The 26,367-nt window shown below is 37.3% G+C and overlaps 1 protein-coding gene across 2 annotated transcripts; it reads right to left on the bottom strand.

Annotated features, from left to right (window-relative positions):
* Positions 1–21,203, bottom strand: LOC122087958 (crossover junction endonuclease MUS81). Of its 2 annotated transcripts, none has more exons than XM_042657094.1 (15): positions 20,674–21,203; positions 20,454–20,560; positions 20,285–20,363; positions 20,098–20,184; positions 19,824–19,949; positions 18,745–18,883; positions 10,920–11,118; positions 10,689–10,822; positions 10,408–10,556; positions 8,738–8,795; positions 6,658–6,723; positions 6,194–6,273; positions 3,108–3,345; positions 2,782–2,868; positions 1–541 (listed from the first exon to the last, which is right to left on the bottom strand). In XM_042657094.1, the coding sequence occupies exons 1-15, from the start codon at positions 20,862–20,864 to the stop codon at positions 437–439; spliced, it is 1,845 nt and encodes a 614-aa protein (XP_042513028.1). In that variant the 5' UTR covers positions 20,865–21,203; the 3' UTR covers positions 1–436. The 2 variants fall into 2 exon arrangements, with proteins under 2 accessions (XP_042513028.1, XP_042513027.1); XM_042657093.1 differs by having other exon boundaries at positions 6,658–6,816; positions 20,674–21,199.
* Between the last annotated feature and the right edge of the window lie 5,164 nt (positions 21,204–26,367).

Below are 26,367 nucleotides of genomic sequence, written 5' to 3' on the forward strand. Positions count from 1 at the left end.
TGTGCAGGGCAAGATCCTTAATACAACTGCCAAAATATATACAAATGTCACAATAACAATTTGATGATAATTTAGCATTGAATGCTTCAGCAAGGAATGATATAACTCAGATTAGATAAACTAAAACAGCCTGGGGTAGGCTTAAAATGATGCTACGAGAGTTGTTGAGGAAAGACATGCATAACTTAGGACCGATAACAATATTGCTTTGAATAGAGTTGATTGGCTAATGAGGATACAGGTAACCGACCCCATTTAGTTGGGAATGCTGTTGAGTTGAGATTTTACACAAAATCATCCAAAGGAAGATCTTTCACAATTCATAGATTTACAACTCAGAGGAAGCACCATGGCGAAAGGAAGCTTGAGATACGTCTTTGATATACAATATTCTCCCTTGGTTTGGTAAGATAAAAGAAAGAACATGTGCAATCAATCAACCACCCCAAACTAGTTGGAAGATGTTCCTGCTAGGAACTGCACCAATCAAATTGTTACTCTGCTTCCTCAGCATTTCTGCTTTTGCGTCTATATCACCATCCTTCAACAATGACAGATATTAGTGAAAGTAAGAACACAGTTCAGAGTTTCATTTACATAAAGATATCATCCAAATAGCCCAGATATATAACCATTTCATAACTACATATAAACAACAGACTAAATTGCATTGGAATTTTTCAGGACCAAAGACATAAAGATGGGTATGAACCCTCCAAGTAGAACACTCAGTAAATAAGGAGATGCTTTGCACCATTCAAGTAACTGCATATCCTCAACAGACTAAATGGCAGTTGGGTATTCCAGGCCCAAATATATAAAGCGTATAAGGTACAGAAGCTCCAAATAGGACAGACAGGGTGAATAAAAACTGCTTTGCACCTTTCGCTGACCATTACAAAATATTTATGACTCACCCCAAGTTGAAGACAATCCAATTCACAAAAGTAGGAAGCTTTAAAAGTACATAATAGTTTCCAGCTGTAGCTTTGATGAGCCCAGAAAATAGTGAAAAAGAAAATGATAATATCCTTTTGTTTCTTGGTAAAATGTCTCAAACAGGCACCACATGAAAATATTTAAGACATCCCTAAAGGAAAGAATCCCATCAAGAAAACTGAAGTTCAGTTTATGCATCTTTAGGAGAACCATCCCTCTAACTCAATCTTAAGTGCAAAAATGGAATGGAAAAATGAAACAAAACAAAAAGTATATTAAATGTCAAGATACCCTTTAACATAAGCCTATGTCTTCTCTGTAGTAGGCTTGAAACCTTTCAGTTGTTGAAGCATGCAGATGGTAATAGTAGCTCTCTCTCTCTCTCTCTCTCTCTCTCTCTCTCTCTCTCTGTGAAAAGCTGTAAGATTTAAGAGAACTATTTTTTTTTTTCCTATGGTATTAGAGGTATACATTTTAAAACACTAGGTCTTTTTCTTTTCTTAATCAACCTTTTTCCCTTTCTTCTTATTCATTTTTATATAGGAACATTTTCCGGGTCTGCATAGTCCAAAGGGTATCTATGGATGGACTGGCATATCTACCATGTGGTGAATTGAATTGGGTTGAAATTTTTGGAAAGGTAGACCCCATTCAGTTGGGAAAAGGCTGAGTTGAGTTGTTTACTGTATCAGCCTATACCAATCGATGAGTATATCTTTAAGGTACCAATAGGTCCAATACGGAACATAACCAAAATGGTACTTATTAGAAGAAAAAAATGGTATAATACTATATCGGTATAATACAGCTCAATATTAGTTGATACTAATCGATAGAGTCGAAACTAAACTTAAAACCTCCTAAGAAACCTATTTTTGGAAAATAAAATAAAATAAAAATAAAAAAACTAAAAACTAAAACTAAAAATTTATCGATACATCGATGCAAATGGGTCCCAATGTGGTTTGAACTTACATATAACATATAAAATACATCATAGATACAATTCTTCATTTTCTCTACTTTTTGAAAAATAAAAAGATGAAAAATTTAAGAATGCTTTAAACCTTGGTTGCACTACCATCAATATTTCGACTAGGGATAGTATTGAATGTATGTTAGGTCTGTATACAGAATCATTTTGATTCCACCTTTATTTGAGACCACTTACAACTCTGAGTTTGAAACAACCCCTAGCTCTCTATGGTATTAGTGCATATAAGAAATCTCATTATTTATACGTAATCAATTGAAAGCAATTATCTCCTCGTATTTCATTATACTTCCTATACATGATATATTTTATATATTGCTTAATTATAGTGTTTCTTGACTATTTCCATGCATATCTTTAGCGCATCTTGCATATCTCGACACGTTACAATGCGATAAGTCTTTCATGCAGCAAGAGACAGATTTCCCATTCCTTAGAAAGATATGTGGCCATGAAAGAGGGATTAAGTGTAACAGAATTGACGTGGTGGTAGAGTCGTGTAAAATCACCCTTCTGATATGATACCCAATACTAATACTTGAAACCTTGGGTAGATCCCCAAGCTTCCTCGCTCACATGTTAAGTTTCAACCCAAGTTGGTCAATTGGCAAAAGAAAACATTGAAGTGCAAGACCAGCAAGAGGGTGCACATCAATACATGGGAAGGTAATATCATTGATTTGAGGCTTAAGTTCCACACTTGATCAATCCAGATCATTCCCTAGAATACCTAATGGTTGGACTAGTCAGATTAAGCTCCACATGGCACAAATAGGTGTGCAGTCCACAGATTCGTAATGGAAGGTCCAGAAAACCAATTCCATTAATTCAACAAAACTTTTACTTACCAGAAGACTATATGCATTGGCAAGTGATAAAACTGTAGGGTACAAATCAAGAACAGCGACAGCAACCTCCTCCGTTACTTGTGGGACCTGTATCCAAGAAACAAGAGGTAAACTAAACAACTATTATCATGATTCCATTTCAAGATGACATGTAATAGATAAAATGGGAAATGAAAGAGAACTGCTTCACAAATTGAAAATATTGTTTAAATGGAAGAAAAATAAAAGAAGCAACAAACATCATATTTATCCAGCCAACCAAAACCTGATATTTCAGGATATATGTTAAATGTGTTTCTGAGACTGAGAGCACACGAGGTTCTTACCTGCATGAGTTGGAGAGCAAAGACATCACTGACAGTCATCCTGTCAAGGTCTTCACACTTCTTGATGAATTCGTCATAAGGAGGACATTTCCCAGCGGTCCTGACCTTGTCCTCGGAAAACTGTGTTCTGTAATAGTGGGTTATCGCTAGTGTGAGATGAGCATATCTCTTCACTGTATCAGACAAGCCACTTGTTCTCTGCACATCAAAGCCTTCCAAAATCTCGGTTGTGAAACAACTGCAAATAATAAAAGGATTTAAAATAAGGAAAGCGGAACACATAAAGAGAAAAAAGCATCTGTGCATACCATGAAAAGGATGTGCAAGAAAGTAGTAAGTGTACAGAAAATAACCAGAGGGAACAGTGCTATCGAGTTTTTTATTGGCTGGGCAGTTGGCTAATGCTTGCTTGAGTTCAGTCTACCTATAGTGATTTTTTCTTCCATAAGCAAACTCTATTAAATGATTGAAAAGAGAAAACCACATGCCGAACTCAGTTGTGAAGTAGACCAACTTTTGGATGACTAATATACTCTAGACCAACCTATGTGAACTGAAGACTATAGTTATCACAGCGTCTTAAGCAACCCAAGGCGTAGGAGGAGGTCCAGACACAACGCAACCAACAAGGCAACCAAGGTGCCTGGATGCCTAGGGATGCGTTGCAACTATGTGGGAGACTTCCAAAGGGGGCTTTATCCGTAATTTTCAATTGATAATTCATATTCAAACTGTCAAATGCTGTGTAGTTGTCGTATCTAGATAACATATGACCATCAATAATGTAACACCCACGTGTAAAGATAACAATAATATTATATATTAAAAATTTATGTTATTAGTTATCACTTATCAGCAAGGGAGGCGGTTTATTTTATAATGGGTTTAGAGAGAGGGAGAGAGAGAGAGCCACGTTTAAAGGAGGTGGTGGCAGGTTTCATTATAAAATAGAAGAGAGGCGGTTTTTAACTCCCGTAGGAGAAGGAAAAGAAGATAGAAAGAGGAACAGAGAGTGAGCCATGGAAAAATAAAAAGAAGAAGAGAAATTTAAGGAGACAGAGGAGGATGGTTTAGGCAAATTATTGACATTGTTTTGATTTAGTTTTAATATATTAAGAAACAATTGAGAAAATAGGAAAGAGAGGGAGAGAATATTCGGTAACAAAAGAGGGAAAGAACGAGATATATGGAGAGAAAATAGGAAGGAGTGTGAGAGAAGGAAGGGTGCGATTGTATGAGAGAGATAGAGAGAGAAAAGCTGTTCTTTTGTCTTGATTGAAAAAGTTGAGGGACAATAGGAATGAAGGTAAGAGAGGGTATAAAAATAAAATAATACAAATAAAATTGATAGAATGAATCCGATTGGGTTTCTTATAGTGGGAAGTTCCTAGAAAGTAGGGAACAACCGTATACACGTGTGGAGACTTGGAGAATGAGTTAAATAAATAAATCATTAATTAGTATTTAAGGGAAATATAAAAGGGTTAGATTTTATGTCAATTTACTAAATAAAATGGAATGCTAAAAGAATTGTTGCTTGTATGTATAGGTAGTGGTACTCTTGGGTGAGTGGATCGCCTATTGAAATTTTCGAATAAGTGGATTGACAGGTAAGTGGAACTTGACATATTTCACTAATGTATTTATGCACCTATTTCATGTTAATTCATATATGGATTTATATTAAATGAATTTGAATGGTGCTATGATAATATGGAATGATTCTATGGATGAGGTTTGATTTAATGAATGATTTGTATAAATGAAAAGTTCAGAAAGTGGTTTATGATTGTACTTGACAATGTTGCAGGGATACGTTTAAAGAAATGTAATGAAAATAAATGAAATGATGGTTGACTGTGACAAGACTGCAACCCTTTCCAATATGAGTTATGTGATGGAAGAGGCATAGAGTATGTTATGTTCCTCGCTTAGCCACGGGATGCGCTGCCTAGCCAGCAGAATGGCCCATCTGGGATGAGATGAGATATGATGTACCACCTAGCACGTGGTTTCATCATGCGTGCCACCTAGCCTGTGGTTTCACATATGTGTGCCACCTAGCCCGTGGTTATGAGGCTGGATTGTGACTTTATGATATATGAGATGCCTCTATGATTACAGTTGGTAGTGTATCTCAATGACTTAAAGGAGGAATTCTTGGTTTTAAAGTTAAGAAGAGTATTTCTCAAATACTCCCTAAACTGTTTACAGTAGTTCATAAATGCTTTGACTTATTATGTTTTAAGTCAAGAAAATGTTATTTATGTATTTGAAAGATTTATGGATGCCTATATTTTTGTATTGTTTGTGTTATGCCATGTTCTATCTTATTGGGATGTATAGCTCGCTCCATTATTTATTTCCCTACAGATCACTAGAGGTGTGGCATGGCTTAGAGGAGAGCCACTTGAGCAGATTTTTGCTTACTTTTTGGAACTACAATAGAGATGTATATATTTTGTTGTAATTTGTACATGTGAGAACTTGTTATGTGTAATAGTGAATTTTAAGTCGAATGTAGTAACATAATTAAAAAATGTTCACCTTAGTTAGTAGCCACCAGTACTTTGTTATTTGGAAATGTTAATGATACTATCCTTATTATCTGAGATGTTAGATAGATGAATGGGAAATTCTGATGTGTTTTTGGTAAGGTCTAACTATAAGATTTTACTTAGATTTTTTTTTTTATATGGATTTAATGATATTTTTATCATTGCCCATAAGGGCCGCACCATTCCTGTTACCCAAGGCTTGGGGCGTTACAAATAATCTATCTGATAGGTACTTTTCTATATTAGATATATGAATGGTGTACATGTCAAAGGCAGCCCATGGTGCCAGTCTGTTGTACTTCCTGCGCAAATGAGAGAAGATGATATTTCCTTTCAGCTTTCTGAAATAAACAAAAGGTTTGTACAACATGGTAGAGGTTCAAGAACAGGTAGGCCATGGGCCACCCAGTCCTCGTAGCAGCCTTATAATTATACTTTATAGTATTTCCTAAGAAATCAGACAAGATTAAAAAACTATCCCACAAAAAAATGAACAAGATCCATGAGAGTTTTTGAGGAAATACTTACGCTGTTTTGATGCTTTCAGCTCCTTCGCAAGAATTTGGATCACCTTCCACCAGATATATCAGCTTCTTAAGCCCACATCTCTGTAAATAAAGGTCCAAACATCAGGAGTAAGGCATGGATAACGTCAATAAACTGATGCTAACCCATAATTCACCATGTAAGAACATGCAAGAACAAAAGCACATACATATAAACACACACAGATTAAAATAATTGACAGCACCCCAAAAGTAAATGTCTGAAGGAATTGATTAAAAGGGACCAAAAAAAAAAAAAGGTCACTTTTCTAAGATGACATATATCCCATAAATACAGAAAACAATGTCATTTAAAACCTCCATCTATAAAAGGCCAGCAGTTTCAACTCCTTTCATACCACAGCTAGACTGATCTGCTAAAAACCAAATCCTAAACAAACTTTTAGCACTTTTCAGAGAAGGAATTTTCTACTTGCAAAACAATACCAGGAGCCTCAGCTTCTGATCTCTATAGCGGTTATCCCTGATCGAACAGCGAAGATCATCAACTTCCTTCCTTTCAACAACAAAATCAAGCACATATTCAGAGTTAAGAAATCTGTGTCGTGCTATCCAAATTCCATCTCCAACTGGTAACCGTCTCACCTGTGGAATGGTCAATATTAAACAATTAATAGTTACACCAAGAGGAATGAATGAATATCAACTGAAGCTATTGAAAGAAAATAAGCATCTGAACATTCCATGTGCTTAAGTAAGTATATTATAAAGTCGGGGGATAGGATATCCAAGAACTTCCGGCTTCCCTTATAATTTTTTTTCCCATGGTGAATGATGCCCCTTAATAGCTATCTCTTAATTTTCAATTTAAATGAACACAAGATTGTATTCACCAAAAGATACTGAAATGAAGCATTACCAGTAACCTAAAGTTGCAAAGATGTCACAAGTGTAAAACTCGAACAAAAGTGATGAAAAAGTGAAGTCATTTTATTAAATTATTTTTGTATGCTGTCCATAATTTTTTCCAGGAATAAAAGTCAAGATGGCCGGGTAACATTAAATATAATAGTAATAATAGCTACAACCTGAGACAGCCTGATAGACAACTTTGAGACCAATATTATCGTCCATTCACATTGTGGAATGTGAATATAATTGCACAGGACTTGAACAACATGGAGAAAGTATTTTTCTGGCAAAGCATAACTAAGATGAATGAAGCATGCATAGTTGTCATGGCATCGCCAAGGCGGCGATTTGGCGTCCTAACGGAAAAAGAAGTTCATGGTAGTGCTACGATTTACGTGACTCACAAATGGCGGTCGCCATTGGCTTATAGGCGTCGCCATTGGCTTATAGGCGTCGCCATGGCACCGCCATGGACGCCAGGTCACACCTGATTCACTAGGCGGTCGATTTTTTGTAAAATGCTGAGTGATTTTGATAGGGCTATGTTGATTTTTGATGATTTGATGTTGCTTAATGTTGGTTTTCTATGTTACAGGGTATATATTGTAGGCTTATAACATGCTAAATAACTTTAGAAAATAGGGGAAATAAAAAAGTAGCATACTAAATAACTTTAGAAAATAAGGAAAATAAAAAATGACACATGGGCGATTCGACCGCCATGGCAACACCATAACGGGTGATTCATCGCCAAATCGATTAGCCACCCCTCCACCGCCTTGGATCGATTTGATGCCGTGACAACTATGGAAGCATGCAAATGATATGATTTTCAACCTGAACACACAAGAGGAACCTTGAACCATTAAACACACCCATGTACACACACATGCACACAAATCTTGAAAGGAAACTTCTAAATAAAATGAAACCATCCTTCTTAGCAATAAAAGCCTGAACTTTTCTTTTAACATTTTACAAAAATCATGGCTCCATGTTAGTATTTGGCGAAAAATGAATTGATCCCAATTAGGCATGAGAGAGGAACTTGATAAGACCTCAATCAAAACCCCACAAGACATGTACATATAAAGAGAGTTACAAAAGTTGAGAGTGCAAACATCTGCAGCCATTTAGTAACCCTTGCTCGTCTTACAACTTACCAATAAACAAGACCTATAATCTCCTTGATCATTCTCTAGATTATCCTTATAACACTGACTATTGAATCTCAACCCTCAAATGACTCGATTTTAAACCTCAAACATACAAACAACTTAAATAAGAAAGGGAAACATACCCAGCCTAATAAGTAATAATAAAGAATTTAAATAATTTGGGGGTGAGGGGTGAGTGGTGGGGGGGGGGGGGGGGGGAAACTAAGCTTCCTTTGGATATCTTGGATCAGTCAACTTCCATAGCTATTGGTCAACCATCAGGTCTTTATCCTCCCATATATATGTTTCTCTTTACAGTACAATTTTTACACATTTTCTGTTCCTTGTTCATTTTCAAATTCATTTTAACAAAATAAAATATTATTCTTCAATCTGACCCATAAATCATTTGTACTAAAAATGTAGGACCCTCAAATCATTTGTAGTGAATCAAGTTTTTGGGAAGAGTTATTAAATAGGAAGCATTTAAAACTTACCTCTACTTGAATTTTGAATTGTGAACGTACATTTTCGATAATTCTCCTATACAGTGACCTGGGATCCAATGAATAACACAAAATTTATCAGAGCTTTAACGAGAAATTAAATTTAATGTGCCGAATTTTCATAAGTAACCAAAGATTGAAGTTTTTAGATATTATTAAAAAAAAAAAAAAAAAAAAAAAAAAAAAAAAAAAAAAAAAAAAAAAAAAAAAGGTACTTTCATGAGATGAAGTTTTCAACATTGAGATTCACGTAGAATAATTTAATGCAACAACAACAAGAACGACAATAAAGATAAACCATTATACGACGTAATAATAGTTGTCAAGGCAAAGCCTAGGCATCCAGGCAACTTAGTCTTGGTCACCTTGTTGGTGTCGCTTTTTTTTGGACCCTCTTCAATGCCTTGGGTCGCCTAGACGCCATGAATACTGTATGTAACTCGAATAATCTATGAATTTTATAATGTGCATTGTGCAATGGCATCCAAAAAGCACATGCATATGAATCAAATGTCATCCCAATGGCAGAAAAAAATGACATGCATGGTAAAGTGTATATATATATATATAATATTTGAAAGGGAAACCAAACTTTACAGTAACATACAAACACAACTAAGCCCAGGATTTTTTTTTTTTTTTTTTTGGGGGTGGGGGGGGTTTGTGGTGGGTGGGTGGGTGGGTATGTGTGGATAACCAAAGTTGATTCTGCCTAATGCATTAGAATAGAACTATAAATCTAAACATGTTGAACGATGACAAACTTGATGATTTAGCCCAGGTCACAATTCATGTAAACAAGGATCCAAGATACACATATTCTTTCTCAATATATAGGAACCAAACTTGTAGGGATATTAAAATCCTGTAAGTTTAAATGAATTCAGTAATCTTTTCAGACCAACAAAATGACCAATATTTTGCAATATGCTTAAAACTTGACAACAGAGTCATGATATCGGGCCAAAAATTTTATTTCAGTCCCTCACTTTGTTATCTCTTTAACCAAAAAATCCCACAATGAGCCCGGTAACTTCAGTTCAACCCAAAAATCACCTGAGCCAAGAGTACTTGGGACTTCTTCCAGGATTCACCCTGATGCAAGATGGGAGGTTGTAATCCAAGAATTTGACTCAATGAGGCCCAATTACAGATTCATAGTAAGTTGTTTTCTCTCTCGAATAATTAAATCACTTTTTTTCAATAGAAAATAAGAACAGATAAATCAATCTTTTTTTCTTCTTTTTTTTCGGGTGGCATTACAGTTGATCAAAATTTTATAGGATCAGTGTTCGGTATTTAAATGGAACTTTCCCCAAAGGCCCGAACTCTTAACTGTTGCAGTCACTAATTGTGAGAGGCTTTGGAAATTTGTGAATCACGGAAAAGGAAAGTCTGAAAATAGGTAACGATTAAAAAAAGATTAATAGAATCTCCTAAGCAAATTAGATTGACTAATCATCTATTTTATATTTTCATTATACAAAATTGTATAACTTGAACCTAGGGTAATATAATATCAACAAATCAACAAAGCTCCTCCCAAGCTAGTTGGGGTTGGTTAAAAAAAAACATCAAGGGAGCAAAACAAACATCCTCTAAGGTCCCATCAATGTCCAAGTTGGCATTGCCAAGAAAGATAATAAGCAGATAACACTGACCCGTGCCTAGTGAATTGCTCCCTGTCATCCAATATCAAGATCACGTCATATACTTCCTCAAATCTCTCCCCAAAATCCAGAGGTGGTATTGCTAAAGCACTCGACTTAGCCTCTGAACCATCAGAGTTTGATTTAGGCAAGTTATAGCCCTAAAACATCGAGGAAAAAGTCAGACAACAAATCAAAACTAACTTAAAGCATATGTTGAACATGATGGCAAATTGTTTTCCCAGTATAATGCAAAAACCCTCATAAATTCTTCAACCAACTAATTCACATACAGATGATGAGCATGCTTTCAAGTTATAAGAGCTCCTTGCTGAATCAGCTGAACATGAAGACCATGGACCACATTGTGTGTCACCATAGGAGAAGCTCATTCGACTTTTCTCTCTTACAACAAAATCTACTTCACCTGGACATCAATGTATCATATGAGGAAGGCATATTGAAATATTAATCAGAAGTAATTTTCCTTTCATATTTCATTGGAATTATGAACAAAGCTGTACCTCTATCTGTAAAGATGTTGGTAGATGATGTTGCAAATGGATCCTCTCCAAGACCTCGCTTAGGCTCCAAATATGAAGTACAGACTTCATCCTTTTTAGGTTGATGCACTATTGTAGGTCCAAGTGAAGAGGTCCTCTTCTTTTGGGCAGCTTCTAAGAGATCGGTGGAAGCACAAGTTTGTTCCTTAGGACCGCTCCTCTGTGTAAACACAAGAAGAAGTATTATATAAGTAATATGCCAAAGAAACGTGACTAGAAGATATTTGGAAAAGAAAAAAAATCTAAGCTTCAAGTTTGCACTCGGGCCCTAGCATGGTATACGTATGGATTCAGTTGAGCCAACTGCGCTGATATCATCTAGCCAAATGGCCTGGCAGTACCAAGTTATGCATGCTTATCTGGTTGCCAGCGTGCGTTCAATGTGGGTGTGGTAGTCTGGTCGCAAATATGTATGCAATAATCACCATCAAGTGAACTAATTTTACTTGTAAGCATAGTTGTCAAGGCGTCGCCTAGGCGACGACTAGGCGTCCAGGCGGTTTGCCTGGGGCCTAGGCGACAGTCGCCTTATTGCACTGCATGTCGCCTTGTGTTTTGGCACTTATTTCTGCCAAATACCATTTAAGTAAATGCTTTTTGTATTTGTTATCATTTACTTAAGATATTATTCATAAATAAGCAAATACCCCCTATTTGAATCCAATAAAAATAGTTTAAAAATCAAATTCCAAAAGGATAAAAAGTCAACCCCCCAGTCCAAGAAGAAAATCTGGATTTTGGTTATAGGGGCGATTTTCAACTTTTAAATGCTAGAGTTTTTCCCAATTATGAAAATTTTATAAATTCTAGCATGTTTAAACATTGCTAAAAACCAAAAGTCCGGTAAAATAATTTTTTGTTTTGATATCCATAAAATTATTTTCATTCATGCGATTTTAACAGCATTCGCGCACTTAAAAATAAGTTTGACAGGAGCATAACTTTGTCATTACAACTCAGATTTAAGTAATCTTAAACTTGTTGGAAAGCTGATTTTATATTATAATTGATACAAAAAGTTTCATGTAAAAATAATATCATTTGACCAGTCAAACTTATTATAGAACCAGAGCATTTCTCTAAATTTTGATTTTTTATAACTTAATATGACTTAATGTTAATTTTTTATGATTTAATATGATTAAATGTTGATTTTTAATGACTTGATGTTGCTTAATCTTTATTTTTTAGGATACAAGGTATATATAGCTTAACAAATAATGTTAGAAAATAGGAAAAATAAAAAATAACAATTGTTCGCCTTGTTCGCCTCAAGGCGTGCGCCTTCTCGCCTAAGCGCTTAGACAACCCTCTACCTCCTTGGTTCGCCTTGGCGCCGTGACAACTATGCTTGTAAGTTATATCAAATGATCTTGACGTTGAGTATCATCTATGGAAAACCTCGAGTTCAAACCGGTAAAATGGTGCAGCAACGATGTAAAATAACTAGAGAAAGGAGAAAGAATGAAGAAGAGGAAGAAGAAGAAGAGAAGGAGAAGGTGAAGTTACGGTGAAAGAATTGAGAGAGATAGGAACTATCTCTCTCCTATATTCACTAATTACTTTATATGTTATTTCATTAGCTTAAAAATGAGAAATTACATCAATGCCCCTTTACAACATAACATGCACATATGTGCTTATTCCCATACCTTTACTATTCTACCCTCATCAAATGTATAATTCTAATATTGCCCCTCAAGCTAGAGAATAAATGTCATGCATGCCTAGCTTGCTAAAGAGGATATGGAACTACAGTAAATTGATTCCTTTGGTGAACACATTAGCAACTTGATTCCCTACCTTCACAAAGGGAGTGCAAATGTAACCGGAGCCAATTTTCTCCTTGATGAAGTGTTGCTCAACTTCAATATGTTTTGTATGATCATGTTGAACAAGGTTATGTGCTATGCTAATGGCAGCCCTGTTGTCACAGTACAACTACATGGAGCCTCTCAAACCCCAATTCCTGAACAAGTCTCTTCAACCATAGAAGTTCACATACTCCATGTGCCATGTCTCTAACTTTGCCTTTGTGCTTGATCTGGCCACCAAAATTTGCATTTTTACTTCTCTAGGTAACCAGGTTTCCACCTACAAAGGTGTAGTATCATGACGTGGACCTTCTATTGGTAAAAGAACCTACCCAATCAGCGTCAGTGTACCCCTCAATTTTTAGGTGGTCATGTCTAGTGAATAGCCATCCTCCTAAACTAAACTTCAAGTATTTGAGAATACGATACACAACATCTAAATGCCCATCTTAGGTTCATGCATGATTGACTCTACCCCAATAGCATAAGCAATATCTGGATGAGTAAGGGAGAGATCGATCAACCTCCCCACTAGTATCTAATACTTCCCTACATCAATTAGAGGGTGTCCATCTTCGTCACCTAGTTTATAATTTTGATCAATAGGTGAGAAGGTGGGTTTACAACCCAACATCCCTATCTCTTTAAGAAGTTACAGCACAAACTTGTTCTGACAAAAATGCCCTTTTTTATCTTGATACTTCAATTCCAAGAAGTACTTCAAGGGACCAAGGTCTTTAATCTCAAACTGTTGAGCTAAGTAGGATTTAAGTCTCTTTATTTCCTCTTATTCAATCCTAGTTACTACAATATCATCCACATTGAGAATTAAGGTTGCGAAATTACCAATACCTTGACGGATGACACCGTGATCAAACTGACTCTAGGTGTACCAATTCTTCAAAATAGCCTGTCTAAACTTCTCAAACCAAGATTTGGAGACTGTTAAGACCATAGAAAGCTTTCTTAAAGCGGCACATTTTACCTTTAGTTGTAGGAAACATGAGGCCAGAGGGAATTTGCATAAACAAATCCTCCACCAAGTCCCCATGGAAAAATGCATTCTTCATATCCAACTGATACAATGGTGAATCTTGGTTGGCAGCTTTTGATAAAAGGACTCTTATCGAGTTGTTCTTCGCCACTAGCACAAATGTCTCTTGATAGCCAATACCATACGCTTGACTATATCCCTAGCCTTTTGGAAGTTCAACAAGATCCCAAGTACAATTCGATCGAGTAAACCCATATGCAACCTACTGTCACCCTTCCTTTTGGAAGGTCGACAAGATCCTAAGTACAATTCTTCTCAAGAGTCCTCATCTCACTCATAGCTTCCTTCCACTTGGCACTAGTCATGGTCTCATTGACATTCTTGGGAATAGGAGTTGAGGAAAGGGCGGCCGAATAAGGAAGCCTTGTAGGAAAAATTGCATCATAGGAAATAACTTGACTATACGGTTAGTACAAGCTCTTGTTCCTTTCGAAACAGCAATGGGAAGATCTAACACAGAAGGAAAAGGAGTGTTAACAGATTCAGAAACGGAAGGCAAAGGAAGTAGATCTGAAAAGGACTACTGGCAAGTTTTACTTTCTTTTCTTTTGTAAACCAATACCTCCTTCTACTTGTCACCTCCCTCAAGGCTAGGTTCCCTTCTATACTAGCTCCCCCTGGTTTTGATGTGGGCACACCAATATCCACATCCTGGGTTTCCCAACATCACAGAGAAAAGGAGGAATAGGCAACTGATAGTACTTCTTCACTGTCAAACCCACTCTCCCCCTAAAGTGGTAGTCTGAATGAGGGAAGCAATTCTCCCAACTGTGGTTCATCTTCTTGAAGGTTTTTCCTGCTGAAACCTTTAAGGCCATCGATCTCCCAACATACCAATCAGGTGCTGCCCAACTTTTGAGGATCAAATCCCCTCCTAAGGAGCCCCACTTGACTGGAGTTTGAGGCTGCCCTGAGGCCTGGTCTGTCCGATACCAGAAATCTCCAAATTAAGCCCTAAATCAAGAATTGATTAGATCTCAGGATTAAGCAATCAGTTAGGCCTTAGATTTTGAGGACAGAATCCCTCCATTCGATGGTAATATCAGCCCCTTTTATTCCCTGTTGCTATTGTTCTTGAAATCAGTTTATTCTCAGGTTCTTAAATCCTAGTTCCACCTGCGATAGGTATTATATAGCTGCAGTTCATTGTTCTCTTGGGCTGAGGTTATTCAATATCATTGCTAGGTATTGCTAGGAGTTATAAGGGTGATTTTAACCTATTGTTACGTGCTGTTGGTTACATATTCATACACTGTTATCAAGTCTGAAAACAGAGTCTGTTTGGGTTATATCTGTGATCCTGTTAGGGGTTTGGTTATTTAAGACCTAACTCTACTACTCTAGATTAAAATATCTTTGGTGGTATTCTTTCGCATAAATATCCTACCAATTTCAGGTTTCCTGGAGAAAATCAACCAGGTCATAACCGTTGAATTCTGTCTCCCATTTCTGGTATGCTGATTCACTAGAGAGTGCAGCCCAAATGGCACCGGTGATGTAACCCAACTTCTCACGACCCCATAGAGAGAGCTTAGCAGAGTGAGACTAGTCCATGTAGTTTGTACTATCTAACTTGACAATGGATATATGGGAATTACCGTTATCCATCATGATGGGGCTGGGAGTTGACACTACATGGCACACCAATTGAGGAATCCGTTGATCAATAAACCTCAGATATGGTTCACAAATACTCACAGGAAGCTAGTTGGATACCCTAACCAGGTGGGGAGTTCATGCTCTACCTAATCTTATTCGCAACAACAGAATGCTTAATTTCAGTTAACAAAACAGACCACAAACATGGAAGCATGGTTTCAAGTATCAGTATCGTATCGTCCGTATCAACCATATCGTATTGGTATCGGCAGAGACCGATACCAATACCTGACCGAATCAGATCGGTTACCCGTATCATTTCACGGATAAAACAGTAAAAAAATGTACTTTTTTTTTAAAAAGCAAGGTCAAAAGTGACCAATATGCACCAATCCGATGGATCAGTATCGATACCTAAATCCATGCATGGAAGAACTCCAAACAAGTAAGCATGTCCAGAAGTAGGGTCACAAGCTGACCAAGACATTATGTTTCAGTAAGTACGCTTAACATATCATGTTTCAGCAAGTATCCATTGAAGAAGTAAAAACCGCTGCAGCCAAGATATCAAGTTTCAGCAAGTTGGATCACACACTAACCAAGATAAAGTGTTTAAATCAACAAGACAGCAGATTAACTACCAGTATAGCAGCAGAACAGCTCATAGGAATTTGAGTTGCAGAAAAAAGACTAGATATCACCAGACGAGAGCAAGGGGTTTTGACAATAGACCCCAGGGCAACTCAAATGGAGCTGGTACCATATCCAACTGAGATCAGATGAGGGAGAAAAAGAGACTGATTCCCAGGGCTGTCAGTATTCAGTAATCCTGTTCTGGCTCTGTTCTTCATGATTTGGTATTAGCACTCAATTAACTGTCCTTATGATCTCTTTGAATCTTGATCAACAACAATATCCACAACCTTATCCCAACTTAATGGCGTCAACCTCTCTGAATCTTGATCAAGACTCTAAATCTCGGTTTCAAATCTGGTTTCGACCCTCGCTGAAACCAAGATATAACCAGGTCAAAACCTTTTTCTGGGCCAAACTCGAAACCTAGGTTACGAGGCCCAAATAATGTTTTTTTACCTGAATTTTTTCATGTGCCTTTTTAACATTTTACACCTATTCCATGAATTAGTTTTACAAACAAATCCACCCAAAATGGTACTTGTGGTTTGGACCCAAGTTTGCTAATGTACGTTGTGTTGCTAATTTGCTATACCCTAGCCATATAATAAACACTGAGTCTACATATTTAACAATTAGCAATGTAAATATGCAGTTAAAACAACTAAAATACACATTAGATTAGGTCCATGTGGAGTTTCTTGGCAATTCAATTCTTTTTTTTTTTTTTTTTGGCAGGTCCATTCCACGAGCTGCGTGTGATTGATTGAATAAATTGTAGCCGCTCCTTGAAACGCAACCCATACATATCCGATGACATGTTTTGGGCCCTACTATTCTAGTAGTCCATTATTACCCACCTATGAGCCTCATCATCAACATATTGGAGGTATCCCAACCTAGCAATGATGGCTCAGTAAGACTAAAACTAGATAGAGCCGCCAAAGATGGTTGGGCCGGACACAAGAAGATTTTGTCGATGGAAAATGACCTAGCACCTAACCCGCCCCATACTCAATGCTGGGGTACATAGTTATCAAGGCGTCGCCTAGGCGATAACGGGGTTCAGTCTATATTGGCACCTTTGTCGCCTGGGCGACAAGGCATCGCCATGTTGGTGCCGCCCTGATTTTTTACCATCCTCCATTGCCTTGGTCGCCTTCTTACCTTGATAAGTATGCTGGAGAATGAACTAGAAGATCCACCATTCACACCCTCAAAGGCACCATACCTCCAAATGTCAAATCTGCACTCTCAAAAGATGGCCCACGATCATTTTCACCATACCCAACAGTTGAGATGACGCTCTTGAAGCCACTATCACCACAATGTGCTGGATGAGGCTCTCTCCTGTGAAGGATGGTGCACGCCAATGCCTAGATCTTCTACTCTTACCCAAACTCATGGCTTCCAGTGTGCAAGACAAGCTCGATACATACATGCCCACCCCAGTGCCTCCTCCTCAGGTCAAAACCCCTACGTCGAAACTGTCAAAAAAATCTCCCCCTCTCAGCCGAAACCTGTTGAAATAAGACAGGTTTCAATGGAAAAATGGGATTTTAAGCGGCTGTTAAAACAAGTTCCGGTCGATACTGGTCCTAAATAAAAACCTCCCACTGTAAAGACTCCATTCCGGAGGATGCAACAATGTCCCTTGCTCTCCCAATGCATCGAATTACCCCTCTCAAAGGGTACCATGAGCCAAATTTGAGACCCAAGGTTTCATCTAGTCGGAACTGAGAATGTTTCAACCAAGATTGAGAACCACAGTCTTGATTCGAGTCCTCACATGATGGTTTCTTAAAGTCTTCTAATGAGGGTCTCTCCCTTGGAACCCTTTATTACTCTAGGGTTCTAAAGCAAGAGAGCAGCCCAGGAAGAGTTTCAGAGCTTGACCCTTAAACCTTTTCCTTGCTCTGATACCAAGTTCGAACTTGTAGAATGGTGCAGCAACGATGGAAGACAAGGAGAGAAGGAAGAAGGAGGGAAGAAGAAGAGAAGGAGTATACAAAGGAATCAATGTGTACTTCCAACACCACGTATATCGAAAACTTTAGCTTCAAAACTTCAACAACAACAACTCAGACTTATCCCAACTAAAAGGGATCGGCTACATAGATTTGTGCAAAGACAGGAAAGAATAGTAAAAGTAAAAGAAAGTAAAAGGAGAGGAACACGACAATGCAACTCATAAAATCCCACCTAAATTTTAGTTTCAAACTTCATGATAACCTAATTCAACTCACATTACTTGAATATCCAAACAAATAGTCTAAAATGGCACTGGTGGCCTATTTGATCATGCAGTTCTACAGAGACACCAAAGGAAAAGAAATGTCAGCCCAATAGTAATCCCGAGGAAGGCTGCACACAAAGAATTTTTGTCATACATTGGAGATCTCACAAACTACAATCTTCCTTTGATTAGGCAAAATATTTGGGGAAAAAGGTACTTACTGTCATTGCTAAAGTGGATTTAACCCAAGAAACAAAAAGAGGAAAGAAAAAATAAATACAATGATATATATCTTCAAAAGAAAATAATAGAACGTCTTACCAGAAGAGAAGCCTAACTTCAGCCCCTTCACCTTAAGTTTTCGGTATAGTACCCTTTACCCACTCGATTTTCAAGTGGATGTAAAATTAATTTCCTTGAAATAATCAAATCCAAGGGTAGAAATCTCACTTCTTTACAAGCCGAATTTGCATGAGCAGAGCCCAAATCTGAAGCACAATGAACATCTTGACTAGGAAGTTCATCTATCAAAACAGATCTTGAGAGGCACTGACGTGCTGCTTCTCGGCCTTCTTGAGTTAGCATATACCTGCACAAATTCTATATTAAGATAGGAAAAGATGGTAATTTTTTGTACACTGACAGGAAACTGTCGGGCGCAGTGATTCCTTACCATACTTGAATCAAATGTGAAGTGATCAGTTCAATGACCTGAACTATTTTTCCTATCAATATTGAAATGAACTTTGTTGCAAGATATGTGAAAAATACCCACATTTTTAAGATGGAAAGCATTAATTTGATAAGAAAGCTATAGAATACATCATATATATTGATGGGTCCTCAACAGGCAGTACATGATCCAGTCTAACTCGATAAACTCCTTGCGTACAGCCCAACCAAGGAAGTGGATACTACCCCAAGTCGGTATTAGCCTGTATCGAAAAAACATCAAGCCCTCCCTTTTTTTCTTTTTTTTTTTTTTTTTGGGGGGGGGGGGGGTGCATCTTCTGTATAATGGAGGAATATACTCTTTTAGTTCTTTCTTATTAGAAAAGAAGAGTTTTACTTGAGGATTATTCGCCTTTGTATAATTGATTCCACTGGCCTTTTTGGAACTGCACAGATGTGCTCCTTTCTTTCTTATAAGCGAACTTTTCTCTTGATCTGTCACACACACACACAAAATGTGTGTTCTAATCATGCCAATTTTCTTGAATTGTGCGAGCCTATTTGTAGAAATAGTTGGTTTAGAACTACAATTGCCATAAAAAATTCAAGGCGAAGAGATCTCAATGAATAGTGAGGCAAATTAAGAGGGTTAACATGATTAGAGCCTAACTGTTGTTACTATTCTATGAACATTAAATATTGATGTCTTCCACCACAGGGTTCAAGTTTAACTAGGTAGAAGATTTTCTTCCACAATGATCAGATGAGGTCACTCAAATGGTATAACAGGAGATTAAAATAATTACATAGTAATGCAGGAAAAGGAAAATATATACAAAACCAAATTAGAGTCATACTTTGCTGGACAACTTGATTTGACAACTAATCCTTTGGTTATCAATGTTGTCATGCAACTCCATCCAGTATACCACTCCTTTGCTGAATTTCCAAACCCGGAAAGTTTTCCTCTCCCTTTTTCTGGCCTGTGGATATAGAAATTCAGTGGACGATAATCAATCTCACCCTCCAATAACATACAAGTTACAAAGATATATTATGAAAGAAAAGAACAGAAAAAGATTAAAACCATGTTGGCTAACAACCATAACAATCAAGAACAAATTGACATACACAATTGGCACACGCGAAAGCCCACTTGCTTCAGCAGCATCAATAAGCTCCTGTTTCCGCATAAACTCATTGCCATTTGCCATTGCCCTGTCATGGCATATTACAGTCGTCCTAGTTTTAAAATTTGGTAAAAAGGATTTTAAAAAAAAAAAAAATTCCAATTCAGTAAAACATTTTTGGATCGTACCTGTAAAGGGTAATCAAAAGCGCGTATGCAACCGAACTCTTTTGAGGTACGTAGCGTCTCGTTCCTTTGGATTTCTTCCCTGCAAGATTCAAAACGGTTACACTCGGAATCTTATCAAACCAAAAAAAAAAAAAAAAAATCGAAACACAAAGGTAACAAACTATATTACCTTTCTGTGTCACGTCTTCAGGTTCAGGTTCAGGTTCAGGTTCCGAAGTACGCGAGTCCGTCTGGAAAAAACCTTGCATAAGCCTTAGAATCCATTTCCCCACACCCCTATCATACATTCAAGCCAAATAACTCCATAAGAAACACATCGAAAAATTTAATCCAGAGAAAATCAGTAAGAAAAGCTTGAAGGGAAAAAAAATCCAAAGCCCTAACAGTACTTGATCTGAGAGAACTCTTTAAGGGTTTTAATGGGAGCTTTGGAGTTGCAGACATTGCTAAAAACTTTGTAGAACGTCCTATCGATATGTTCCGAAATCCCTTTAGCATTATCCATCTCCTGTCTCTTTTCCCGCACATACAACGCAAGTTCTTCGTTTTCGGGACGGAGAACTCGTTTTTGATAATCCATGGAGAAAAAGAAATGCTTGCATACACAGAAGTCGTAAGGTTTAGTTCAATTCAGTTCAGAGAAGCATTTGTCTGTATAGAAATCGAAAGAAGATCATAAAAGAAGGTTCCATTCGCCATAACTTCTTCCATGGATTCGTCGTCCATGCCAGGTTAGAGGTTTCTCTGCAAAGAGCAAATAAGCGCCAGAACCGTGGACGTTGAGAAGGTTTGAAATCATAATGGAACGAAGGGTAATTTCATTCTTTCACATGAGAGTAAGGGTTTTTCTAGCCCAGTTCCCAACTGGTCCAATGGCTCCAATGGCTCCAATTCTCAAGTCGCAACTGGTCTGCTCACCAAAAGCTTTTCGTCCGCTTTATCATTGGCACAGAAATAATGCGACCGCTTGGTTGCCCAAAGAGTGAGGGGAAAAAAAAAAAGGTAAATAGAAAAGTTCAGCCACCTCTGACCATTCTAGGATTCTAAGGGCATGTTTGGTTGCGTAAATCTATGGACGCATGTATCGAATCTAGACATAATTTCATGGAGAGTCATTCTTTGAAACAATCATCTTAACAGAAAAATTATTTAGTTATCTTGAATATGTGACATGATTTTTACTGATAAACTGTTTGGTTACCCTGTGATGTGCTTCTTCCAAGAAAACTGTTTGGTTAACATATGTTGGTTGGATGCATAAAGTAAGAACAAAAGTATTACGGAGTAGACATAATCAAGGATGTTGCCATACTATGAAAGTCATTGGAACAGTAAATTGAAGAACTAAAAAAAAAAAAAGTGAAATGCCTGAAATGTTGCCTCTTCTAGATCTCCTTCAAAACCTTCTTGTCAAAGTTTCACGGGAAGTGTTTGGATTTGCTAGAGAGTGGCCTCCTTCATCTTACAAAAACCCTAGTTAAAATAATATAGAGAAAAATCCCCAAATTAATTTCAGTCCAAATAAAATCCTTGTCTTACCTAAAAAAACTGACCTGAGAAAGCAAATAGAGATTGTAAACTCTCTCTCTCTCTCTCTCTCTCTCTCTCTCTCTCTCTATATATATATATATATATATATATAGAGAACTCTACCTGAGTTCGTGAGGAGATGAGATAGAGAACCACTGAACAAAAATCCAAATCTTGTCCACCTTGGTCGCCCAAAGGTTGAAGAAGGTAGAGTTGTTTAGAATCAAAATCCCGATTTTGGTCAATCAAGAAGGAAGTACCTTTTTATATTAAAGGGCAAAAGGGTGCTTCATATCTGAGATTAGGTATAGAGGTAATCTCATACATGAATGACTTTTCTTCACAAAGGTAATTTTTAGGAATTATTTGGATCCCTAATGAATGTAATTTTAGGAGAATAAAACACGTCCAAAAACGTAGAATTGCAATTCTATAGAAAGTAAATCCGTAGATTTACGCAACCAAACAAGCACTAAAACATCCTCTATTGGATTAAGTCGATGTTACTCTCTTCTGTTGCGCGATACCTTCTCATATCCATCCAAAAGTCACACTCAAGGGATTCCCTTTCACCCTCCATGCATGATCCCAACAGTTAATGTGAATACTAGTTTGCCCACTTTATCTGCCTTGCAGCTTGTCACGGGAGTCAAGAAGGGAAAAGAAACCCTTGAGATAGGACTCGCCATAACCTGGTGTTAGAGTAAAGCATTCCCCAAAAAGAAAATAAGGCAAACTAATTAGGCTATCGGGAGTTTGATTCCTAACAAGGGCTAACAACTCAAGCAATATGCCTTTCTCTGTGTCGAAGAAGCATGGAAAGCAGAGGCACCAAGGGGAAAAGACAACCACTTAGTATTGGTGGATCTGGCGATACCCAACTGGAATTCGCTTATAACAGTTCGATAAATTGGTATACTGGGGAGCCCCCATTTCAGCTCGTGTATGCCATGTAACCTAACAATGTGTTAGATTTGGTGTCTTTACCGGCTAAAGGAAGAGTCAACGACGACGCTGAGGCATTTGTTGGAAGAGTATTTTGAGATCTCATCCACAAGTCAATTTCTCTAGTACTCCACGGTAAACACTGTCAGTCTCATTTCGCTTTTTGTCAAAGTCAGGAATGTGGCATGGTGGTAGAAGGTCCCTCATTTCTCCTCTCCTTTTGGAAAATGAATAGTTGAGGTTCCGAAGGAGTAGAGAAGGACTAAGAAAAACTCAATTCGTAAAATAAAAATTTTAAATATTAATATTAAACTAAAAATGAAACTAAATTACGTCAAAAGCTATTTGGTTTCCAAATAAAGTAACGAAGGTGAAGGTTTTTATCATCTATAAAATCCACTCCAATTGGAGGCATTGTTGGGTATGGTGATTTATTTGTCATGTGACAATATTTATTGGTATTTTTTTTTTGTTGGGGGGGGGGGGGGGGGGGGGGGGGGGGGGTGGCACTCAAATTAAGTGAACATGTTGTTCGGAGTATCATAATTGTTATGTGTTAGAATAATACCGTCCCATCTCTTGTGAAATAAAAAAATCTAATTGATATTGATGCCCTTGAACAGATGCTCTTGCATTTTTTTTTTTTTGTTCCGCTAAAGATCATGAATTTCATGCTCTCTCGATGAAATTTGAAAGAAATACATTTGAATAGTCATTGAAATTTGAAAGAAATGCACTTTTTATGAAGAATGGTACACAAAATCACGTTACATTGGCATGATTTTTGTTTATAAGAAGTTAAAAACTCATTGACCAACATTTTTACCATACCCTATTTTTCTGTTTTCCTCTCTTGATAGTAATGTATGTTTTTAGAATATGAGCGAAGAATTTTGATGATCAACTTCAAATAACAAGATTAAGACATTGGGGCAAACCAAGAAAATTCTATTTATATATCTTGAACTTGATCAAAATTATACATCACGGCATTGTTTCCATGGTCCATGTGGGATTCAAGTCAGTGATTCATGAGAGAAAAGGGATTCATGTCAGTGATTCAAGATAGAAGATTACTTTAAATTATAGAGTTTAATCCCACTTTTGTCTGGTCAACTTCCGAACGTGCCAAGATTGGATGTTCTCCTTTGCAAACTGACTTCCAACAACCTTGAAATCCAGTAACAAGGAAAAGAGGGAGAGAAGGACATGGAGCACGAGACAAAGAGAAGAGGAATAACTGGGTGATGAATCTCGGCGGTTTTAAATAAACCTGAGCTTAACACTGTGTCCTAAAACTCAACCCAGCCCAGCCCAATCCAGTCGGCCCTAGTTGACACTAATTGGGTTGGGTTAAGTTAGTTTGGCCCTAATTCGTCCAGATTTTTGCCAAGATTGGATTAACGGACTATGTTTTAACAATCGGGGTTCGGGTCAGTGTCGCATTAGAGAAGTATATCAAACATTGAAAGTAATTATGAAATTTTGTGTATGATGAAATTATAAACTTTCAAATTTCACCCTTCTTAATAAAAGAATAGGATAACAACCCTAAATTACATTATGTAGATAAAGTTTAAACTCTGCATCAGGTTGGGTTGGTCCTAGGCCTTATAACCGAGGCTTGGCCCAAACTTGACATAGAGTCAGTGTTTTTTAACCCTAATTCACTTTGTATCAAAAATCTTAGCCAAAGATTTGTTTGAGCGCAGGCCAGCCAAGGCAGATTCAGGTTGTCAATGCCAAACTTCCCACTTCCGTTAATTAACCGGAAATAAATGACAGTGGTAATCAAGACTAAAGAGTTGAATAAAATTGAATTGCATATATATATATATATATATATTTTTAAGGGGAAACATGATAGTGCACGACACATGAATTAAAGGTCATCTAAAATCTAGTCCCAAGCTCGAACACCATGGCATGATTCAAAATGATATAAATATGACAAGGATAACATGGTTAAACAGGTTTTTATTCTTTGGGTTAACCGATTTGAGTTGTTTACGAAATTAACTTTTTTCCTTCCACGTTATTTGCTCAATCCAAAATTGAGATAAACCTCAAATGCCTAACCTGAACATGAATTTAAGAATTGTTTATGTTGTATGGACCCGGATCCTCTCCAGCATGCTAGTGCGTCTAGTAAGCATTCGATTGATTTGTTCCATGTTGTGTTAGGTATTGCCACCCTAGACTTACCTCTATGATATTCACTTTAATTAGTTTCGTCTAACCTAGCTATTGACACCGCCATGAAGAGAAAATGAAGTAGAGCTATACCAACATTTCTTTTAGGAAGAGGGCTCCTTATAAGGGACTATGGCCCCTATGTACTCTCGCATGCATGGGTGTCAATGAGGATGTGTATAAAAATATCAATATGGGTGGAATTTCAGGCACCGTTTGATAACGTTTCTGCTGTTTCTGTGTCTAGAAACAGTAGAAATAGTTTTTCAAGTTTTCAGAAACAAAAACAGGTTTTTTGGTGTTTGATAAACCTATTTCTAGAAACGTTTTTTGCAGACATAATGCTACTGAAAAACCCAATAGTATCATCGGATGCCCAAAAGGGAGGGAGGGTTCGGTTGCCTCTTTTTAAGTTTAAATAGTTAAGAGATTTGTCGGGCACAACAACCTTTTTTTTTTCTCTCAAATTCATTCCTAGAAACGACAAAACAAGTCCAACTTGTTTCATCAAAGTCGTTCCTGGAATTGTAAATAAACATAAATTTTGATTTATGTTTTTAGAAACGGGTGAAACGGAACAACTTTATCAAATGTTTTTCAGACTGTTTCTCCATTTCTGGGAACAAGAAAACGTAGAAACAGCAGAAACGAAACATTATCAAACGGTGCCTGAGTCTTTCATCATGGAAAAATTGTAATTTTGTGCCACTGGGGCCATGCACGCTGCATGGTGGGCCCTATGTACGCTGCGGTGTGATTTAGAAAACCTAAAGGACGTTACAGTATTACTTGAGCTCTACTTTCAATCTAGCTCAAGTCAAACTGCCAAAGTCGAACGCTACTATCTTGTTCACTCCAAACCGCTACTCCCTATTTTCTCAAGTTTAGGATACTAGCGATGGAAGGCAATACCAATGGAGAGAATAATGAAGTACTTTTGTGGTTTCAGATTTCGTCGCACTAATGAAGAACTCATTAGACACTACTCTGGAGGAAAATCGTTGACCCTGCTTTCTCCTTCTACACCGTTAAAGAAGGAAATATTTATGATTTCGCCGCATTGATGAAGTAACCATTTTCATCTTCTTTTTTGTTGTTAGTTTCGATATGATTATTTAGATTCTAATACCCATCCACGAGTACTACATGTAATCAGATGTGAGGGTTTGCTTCATCCGAACAGAAGAGAGAAAGGAGGGAGAATAAGAAGAAGATGTGAAACTCTAACAAGGATCGAAAACCTCTATGTTTTGAGGTTTTGGTCAACCCGGTTCATTTTTAAAACCAAACTTTTAGACCGGCACAGGTGACTATCCACCATACACGTAGCATCGGCCATGTGTCGACATCATAGCCAGCTTCAGCCAAAAAATGACATCGTAGAGGATTTTGATCCTGAGAGAATGCTACTCACT

The sequence above is a fragment of the Macadamia integrifolia genome, chromosome 9, assembly GCF_013358625.1.
Source record: "Macadamia integrifolia cultivar HAES 741 chromosome 9, SCU_Mint_v3, whole genome shotgun sequence".
Lineage (NCBI taxonomy): Eukaryota > Viridiplantae > Streptophyta > Magnoliopsida > Proteales > Proteaceae > Macadamia > Macadamia integrifolia.

What these genes read in the sequence shown, in the direction of transcription:
- LOC122087958 (XM_042657093.1), bottom strand. Translation starts at nt 20,864, where the DNA reads ATGGATTATCAAAAACGAGTTCTCCGTCCCGAAAACGAAGAACTTGCG. An exon ending in TTGCTCTCCAACTCATGCAG is followed by an intron (nt 2,869 to 3,107) that starts GTAAGAACCTCG and finishes TCTTGGATACAG; the next exon opens with GTCCCACAAGTAACGGAGGA. An exon ending in CCAATGCATATAGTCTTCTG is followed by an intron (nt 542 to 2,781) that starts GTAAGTAAAAGT and finishes TCATTGTTGAAG; the next exon opens with GATGGTGATATAGACGCAAA.